Source organism: Engraulis encrasicolus, chromosome 17 (genome assembly GCF_034702125.1).
Source record: "Engraulis encrasicolus isolate BLACKSEA-1 chromosome 17, IST_EnEncr_1.0, whole genome shotgun sequence".
Taxonomy (NCBI): domain Eukaryota; kingdom Metazoa; phylum Chordata; class Actinopteri; order Clupeiformes; family Engraulidae; genus Engraulis; species Engraulis encrasicolus.
This window is the reverse complement of record NC_085873.1, coordinates 38,881,043-38,888,542: the sequence shown is the minus strand read 5'-3', so window position 1 is coordinate 38,888,542 and position 7,500 is coordinate 38,881,043. Positions and strand designations below refer to the sequence as shown.

Genomic DNA, 7,500 nt, shown 5'->3' with positions numbered 1-7,500 from the left:
ACTCTGTAAACAGGCACAGACAAAACATCACATCCAAAATGGCACCCCAAATCAAGTGTACCAGCAAAGCGGAAACAAAATTATGTTTGTTAAGAAAAATATTCAAAAAGTATTACTCATATTCTAATCAACATCTCTATGCATTCCAGTATGTACATTGATATTATGCAATTGACATTTTTCTCATATTTTCCAAACATAGTCAATATCAATGTCATCGGAATTTTCAAGTCATGAACCGTTAAGAGTTCAAATCAAAACTTTTTGAATGAACCTTCTAATGATGTCATTATTAAACTGAAATGCCCAAAATGTTGTAAATTATGGAGCATTAAAATCATTGGTCCAAGCTAGTCAACCAAACTTTGCGTTTGACTTTACCAGAAGAAGGCCAGATGACTGCATTTGTTGTAGGCCTATTTAAGTTTGTTGGTGGAATGGACAGTGTGCAGTAGTGGTGTGCATTGGCACTGCCCTCACGATTCGTTTCGATTACAATTCGGGAGGTAGCGATTCGATTCGATTTGATTTGATTTGATTCGATTCGATTCTACGATGCATTGCAATGCATTACATTTCTACTGAGAGCAAAGCAAATTTTTCCTCAGTCATGATGAGGCAATACAAGCAGTCAGATACTGAACAGCATTTTATTGGCTGATTTCTGTATTCATCTTACAGTTGTCAATGCTTTGAAGTGCTTTTATTAAATTTAACATTCATTTGCTCCGGTAATATCCACGGAAGTACTTGAAACTTGAAAAAAATATGCCGCATTGATTATGACACCTGCCGCTTTGAATCGATATTGCCCTGCCCCCGCATTGCCGAATCGATTATTGTTGACACCACTAGTGTGCAGGATTTCTTTCCACATTACAAATCAGTGAAAACTGTAATTTGTATAGTATAGGCTAGGGAAGGCATCTGGTGTGAACATCACTGAGTATCAGGGCTTGACGTAGCCTGAGCATGAGTTGCCCGCTGGGTGCCGAAAATTTTCAGCTGCGAGTGGGTCTGGCCTCGGATCTGAGAACGTTTTGAACACTGTGCCCTGAGTCTGGCAAAACCAATTACAACGCAGAGATTTGTTTCGAATCAAAGTGGGCAGGGTTCAGAGGGAGTGACGAAGAAGCTTGCAACATCGTTGGGAAAGCACATCAACAGCAACGATCGCCGATTGGTCAGAGCGCCGGCACAGTTTGAAAAAACAACAGGTTGTTCTCATCAGCAATCGTCCGAGGTATCGTTCATCGGGGCCAGACTAAATTACTCCGGTCTCACATTTAGGCTGGTTTATCAGGCTGGGCTTGACGTGCACCTGCCAATCGGCCAAATGCTGGTAAAACTTGGCTGTGGCTAGTAATACTTTCAGTGTCACAAACCAATTTAGCTGGCAGGTTATTCCTTAGTATTACATACGCATCATAGTAGCCTACAGTGTATATTCTGTTGTTTGCCCCTTGTGTGTCAATGGTTTGTATTTAAATTCAAGAACAAGCTCAGCAACTTAAAATATTCTATTTGCTTGATATACTTCCACTACTACATTGTGGTTAGGGTTGTACTAAGAAGCTGTTTCAGGAGTAAACCAGGTTAAGGTAAGAGGTAAATCATCTAAGAAAATGATGACTGCAGGCTCTTCTATTAGATGAACTCCAGGCTCTTCTATTAGATGATCTACCACTTAAAGGGGCGCTGTGTGAGATTTTTAGTTGTTTATTTCCAGAATTCATACTGCCCATTCACTAATGTCACCTTTTTCATGAATACTTACCACCAGCATCAAATTCTAAGTATTCATTATGACTGGAAAAATTGCACTTTTCATACATGAAAAGGGGGATCTTCTCCATGGTCCGCCATTTTGAATTTCCAAAAATAGCCATATTTAGCTGCAAAAATGACTCTACTTGGACCATACCAGAAAATATGTGTTTACTACTTAGAAAACTTTCATGTGAAGATCAAATTTGGCAATTGGCAGCCCAGTTTCAATGAGCAGCATAGTTGCAGTACCATTTTTGACCATTTCCTGCACAGTGTCCCTTTACATTAACCTGGTCTACTCCTGAAACAGCTTCTTAGTGTACCCCTCAGGTCAGTGACTATGGTCTGATTCCTGTGCATATACGTTCTGCAACACTGCCCTCTGCAGCCAGATTAGGGTAAGTATTTCATGTAGACCCATATGAACAGGTGAGCTCTTCACACACACACACACACACACACACACACACACACACACACACACACACACACACACACGCACACGCACGCACACACACGCGCGCGTGCACGCACGCACACACACACACACACTCTCTCTTTCTATCTCAAATGGTACTATATTAGCATAATGTAAGATGCAGTGTTGCCAGAGCATTGCACACAAATAACAAGACAAAACAAAAGTATGAATAGTGTTACATTTACGGAGATATGCTTGTGTGTGTGTCTCTCTCTCTCTCTCTCTCTCTCTCTCTCTCTCTCTCTCTCTCTCTCTCTCTCTCTCTCTCTATCTCTCTCTCTCTCATGTGCATACACACTCGGGTGTAGACTTACATTGCCGTGCAGGTCTGAGTTGAGTAGCATCAGGGCACAGGTCAACGTATGGACACTGTCTGGAGATAGATAGATAGATAGATAGATAGATAGATAGATAGATAGATAGATAGATAGATAGATAGATAGATAGATAGATAGGTAGATAGATAGATAGATAGATAGATAGATAGATAGATAGATAGATAGATAGATAGATAGATAGATAGGAGGGGAGAGGAAGAGAAAAGCAGCAGGGGTAGACAGAGGAAGAGAAGTAGATCGAGAAGGTCAAAGATGGATGGAGAGAGTAAGAAAGGAAAAAAGAAAATGAGAAAGAGAATGCTGCACTACAATGGCAGAGGGCAGTAGCTACACATTGTCTAAAAAATTTTTTTTTTTAAAAAGAGTTCAGATTGAAAAAGCCTGTGACAAAGCCTTACCGGACAAATAGGCCAGCCGTGACGCGATTGAAGCGACAGAGAATCGCTTCTGTGCAGCAAGAGCGATACGAGCGATTGAAGCGGCTAGCGTATGTCCAGGCAAAGCATTCAAACATTCCCATTGGCTGTGGTCACTGACCTCTATACCAGTGTTTCCCAACCAGGGGTACGTGTACCACTAGGGGTACGCGAGCACACTGCAGGGGGTACTTGGAAAAATGTAACTTTAACAAATGCATGGAGCATAGTCTCACTGCAATAGAAAAAGGGATGTAAAACATGATTTAGGGGGTACTCATGGCACAATGAAAAGGCTTAGGGGGTACACGAGACAAAAAAGGTTGGGAAACACTGCTCTATACAGTCATTAGCTGTCGCGGCTGGTCGCCGAACCGCGTCATAGAAAGTTGAAAGGATTTCAACTTCAAACTGTCGCTCTCGGTGTGCAAATCGCTCTAGTCTCCAGAATCGCTTTTGTCGCGCGACTCAATACAAAGTCAATTACTTCCATCGCTCGCCTCTCTCTTGACGCGCTAGGTGTATTTGTGCGGTTATGGTCCAAATGTGTCCCGTTGTGGAGATATTCCTGTCAAATTTGTAGTGACTACAATATCCAACATAATAAAAATACTTTGAAGGCTTTGTCCTCAGTTTAAAGGACCAGTTCAGTCAATTTCAACATGTAGTTGTAATGCTCACACTACCCTGGACTTATCAGTGCCTGAGGTTTTTCTTTTTCGAGGTCATTGTAATGGGGGCAGCGCTTTGTTTACATTTCAAAAAAACATTTTTTTTTATTCCCAAAAACATCCAAAAGGTTATACAATATCAGCAGACAACTAGCAAACAGCTGTAACTTTGGGCGAAAATATTTGGTGTAGGCCTATGTTCATTTAAAAAAAATGTAAACAAACGCTGCCCCCATTAGAATAGCTCATATCTCGGAAAGGGCTTCGCCGAAAAATGTGGCATCACCGGGTACTGACAAGTCAAGGGTAGCGTGAGCAATACAACAGCATATTGAAATAGACTGAACTGGTCCTTTAAATGTTGGTGTAGTTGCTGCACTTTGCCTTTGTATGGAAGAACAGGTGCATGTGTACTGCATGCTGAAGAGTGTGGAGAGTGAGTGTGTTGTGGTTGCAATGCAGGACAAGGACTGCATCGGCAAGATGCATTGGGTGTGTGTGTGTGTGTGTGTGTGTGTGTGTGTGTGTGTGTGTGTGTGTGTGTGTGTGTGTGTGTGTGTGTGTGTGTGTGTGTGTGTGTGTGTGTGTGTGTGTGTGTGTGTGTGTGTGTGTCTGTCTGTCTGTCTGTCTCCCGGTGTGTGTGTGTGTGTGTGTGTGTGTGTGTGTGTGTGTGTGTGTCTGTGTGTGTCTGTGTGTGTCTGTCTGTGTCTGTCTGTGTCTGTCTGTGTCTGTCTGTGTCTGTCTGTGTCTGTCTGTGTCTGTGTGTGTCTGTGTGTGTCTGTGTGTGTAAGGTCTGTGTATGGGGGGTTGCACGTGTGTGTGTGAGCATGCATGCAAGCGTGTGCACGAGTGCACGTGGGTGTGTGCATGAGTGCACGTGGGTGTGTGTGTGTGTGTGTGTGTGTGTGTGTGTGTGTGTGTGTGTGTGTGTGTGTGTGTGTGTGTGTGTGTGTGTGTGTGCGTGCGCGCGCATGCATGCAAGCGTGTGCACGTGTGTGTGTGCACGCAGGGTGTGTGTGTGTGTGTGTGTGTTACCTTCTGTCTGGTTGAGTCTGGGGTTGCAGTGCAGGTTTGTGTGTGTGTGTGTGTGTGTGTGTGTGTGTGTGTGTGTGTTACCTTCGGTCTGGTTGAGTCTGGGGTTGCAGTGCAGGTATCTGCGTGAGAAGTGGGCCAGAACTCGCTCCCTCTCCTGCGTCTCACCCATCAGGGCAAACTCCTGCAGGAACATCCTACACACACACACACGCACGCACGCACGCACGCACGCACGCACGCACGCACGCACGCACGCACGCACGCACGCACGCACGCACGCACGCACACACTCACACACGCACACACGCACACACACAGAGTAAGAGGCATGTCTTTGGCCACTATAATCTGCCAAAAGAGTATAGAGAGGTGTTTGATGGCCTCTGTCTGCCAGTAGATGGCAGTATTAAAATATGCAGTAGTCACACAGAGGAATAGGATTTCATAGGCTGTTTTTTAACAGTTGTCTGATTGGCGTGGCATTATAGGCCTAATCTGTATGTCTAGATGTATACACACACTGTACTGCACATTGCATTACATTAGATTGTATTTGGCAGACACTTAATAACCAAAGTGACTTACAATTGAGGACATCAAAAGAGGACGTAATCATAGCCAACATCACTAGCAGATACAAAGTGCACAGGAAATATACAGAACAACAAGTGCAGATGCAAAGAAGAGTGCACATACCGAAGAGCTTGGTCCAGGGTCAGGCCAGCGAAGTTGAAGTGGCGCACATACTCCTCTGCTACCATCCGGCTGAAGTCATTGCTAGAGACAGGGAGAGAGAGGACAAGGCAGAGAGGCAAAGCTATAAAAGGCTAAAGGTAAAGACAAAATGTAACAGCAGGAAGATAAAAAAGTAAAGTGAGAATGTCAAGAAAGACAGGAAGGAAGGAACGATGAAGGAACGAACAAACGAAAGAAAGAAGGAACTGTGAGACACAAAATATGGCTGTGTGTTCATCGTTTATTTCTACAGCTTTAAAGGTGCACTATGTGGGATGGTGGCCAGAGTAGGTATTGCAACTATGCTGCTCATTGGAACTGAGTGGTCTACTGCCAAATTTGGTCTTTTCATGAATATTTACAAAATATTGAACTAATATTTACAATGACCAAAGCACAGTAAGTTTTGCAACTAAAAATGTCTGTGTCTGGAAATTCAAAATGGCAGAACACTGAGAAGATCCCCTTTTTTCATGTATAAAAGTGCAATTTTCACAGTCATATTGAATACTTTGATGGTGTTGGTGGAACAGATTCATGAATGAATGGGAAGCACTAAATCTAGAAATAAACTACAGCAAAATATTACACAGTGCACCTTTAAAGGGACACTGTGCAGGAAATGGTCAAAAATTGTACTGCAACTATGCTGCTCATTGAAACTGGGTTGCCTATTACCAAATTTGATCTTTACATGAAAGTTTACTACGTAAAAAATTTTGTAGTATGGTCCAAGTACAGTCATTTTTGCAGCTAAAAATAGCTATTTTTGGAAATTCAAAATGGCGGACCATGGAGAAGATCCCCCTTTTCATGTATGAAAAGTGCAATTTTTCCAGTCATAATGAATACTTAGAATTTGATACTGGTGGTAAGTATTCATGAAAAAGGGTAACATTAATGAATGGGCAGCATGAATTCTGGAAATAAACAACTAAAAATCTCACACAGTGTCCCTTTAAATCTGGAGCCATCTTCCACTCTGCCTTTAGCAGTTTGGGCTGCTATGAAAGACTGTGCCGCGAGCAAAGAACAGCCCAAAAAATACAATTCCCATGGTGCATCAGTCACACCAGGAAATGCCACTTAATCCAGAATTCTGTTTCATGCTAGCAAACTGTCATCCGCCTGCCAGTGTTGCCAGATTGGGCGGTTTCTCGTCCAATTGGGCTGCTTAGGATGGCCGTCTGCGGGGAAAAATGGCATCTTGCAGGAAAAAACGCCCAATTTTTGGTCATAAAAATCAATAGAATTGGGCGGCATTTAGTGCTTCCAGGCGGGTTTTGAGCATTTTTGGACTGGAAATCATCAGCCTCATCTGGCAACCCTGCCGCCTGCCTGTCTGCCTGCCTGTCTAGAAGAGAGCTAGAGGGGGGCTTCAGAGAGAAACCAAAGTGGGCTAGAACTACAAAAACTGGGTCACTGACTTAACTTGAAGTGCGTCAGAAACACACACAAACACACTCAGGCAGGCACACACACTCACACAGACACAGCCGTGCACACAGGCGCATACGCGCACACACACACACAGACACACACACACACACACACACACACACACACACACACACACACACATACACACACACAGACACACACACACACACAGCCGTGCACACAGGCGCATACGCACACACACACCACACACACACACACACGCAGGCAGGCAGGCAGGCAGGCAGGCAAGCAGGCGCACGCACACACACACACACACACACACACACACACACACACACACACACACACACACACACACACACACACACACACACACACACACACACACACACACACACACACACACACACACACACACAGGCAAGCACTCCCAAAATAGGAGCAGGATTGGGACAGCCAGCATACAACAGATATATGATAGGATCATACTATTGTGTGTCAACTGACCACTTGCAAGGTTACTTAGGTTTCAGTGTGTGTGTGTGTGTCTGTGTGTGTGTGTGTGTGTGTGCGCGCGCGTGTGGGTGTGTGTGTGTGTGTGTCTACGTACGTACGTATGCGCATCTGTGTGTGTGTGTGTGTGTGTGTGTGTG

At 44.0% G+C, this 7,500-nt stretch overlaps 1 protein-coding gene across 1 annotated transcript in view; it reads right to left on the bottom strand.

Annotated features, from left to right (window-relative positions):
* Nucleotides 1-7,500, bottom strand: part of LOC134467045 (uncharacterized) — a 140,688-nt gene that overhangs the window by 92,430 nt on the left and 40,758 nt on the right. The window contains exons 14-16 of the mRNA XM_063220969.1: nt 5,408-5,488; nt 4,793-4,905; nt 2,566-2,624 (exon numbers count right to left, since the gene is read on the bottom strand). Coding sequence (XP_063077039.1) covers nt 2,566-2,624; nt 4,793-4,905; nt 5,408-5,488 — 253 coding nt within the window. The remainder of the gene's footprint in view (nt 1-2,565; nt 2,625-4,792; nt 4,906-5,407; nt 5,489-7,500) is intronic.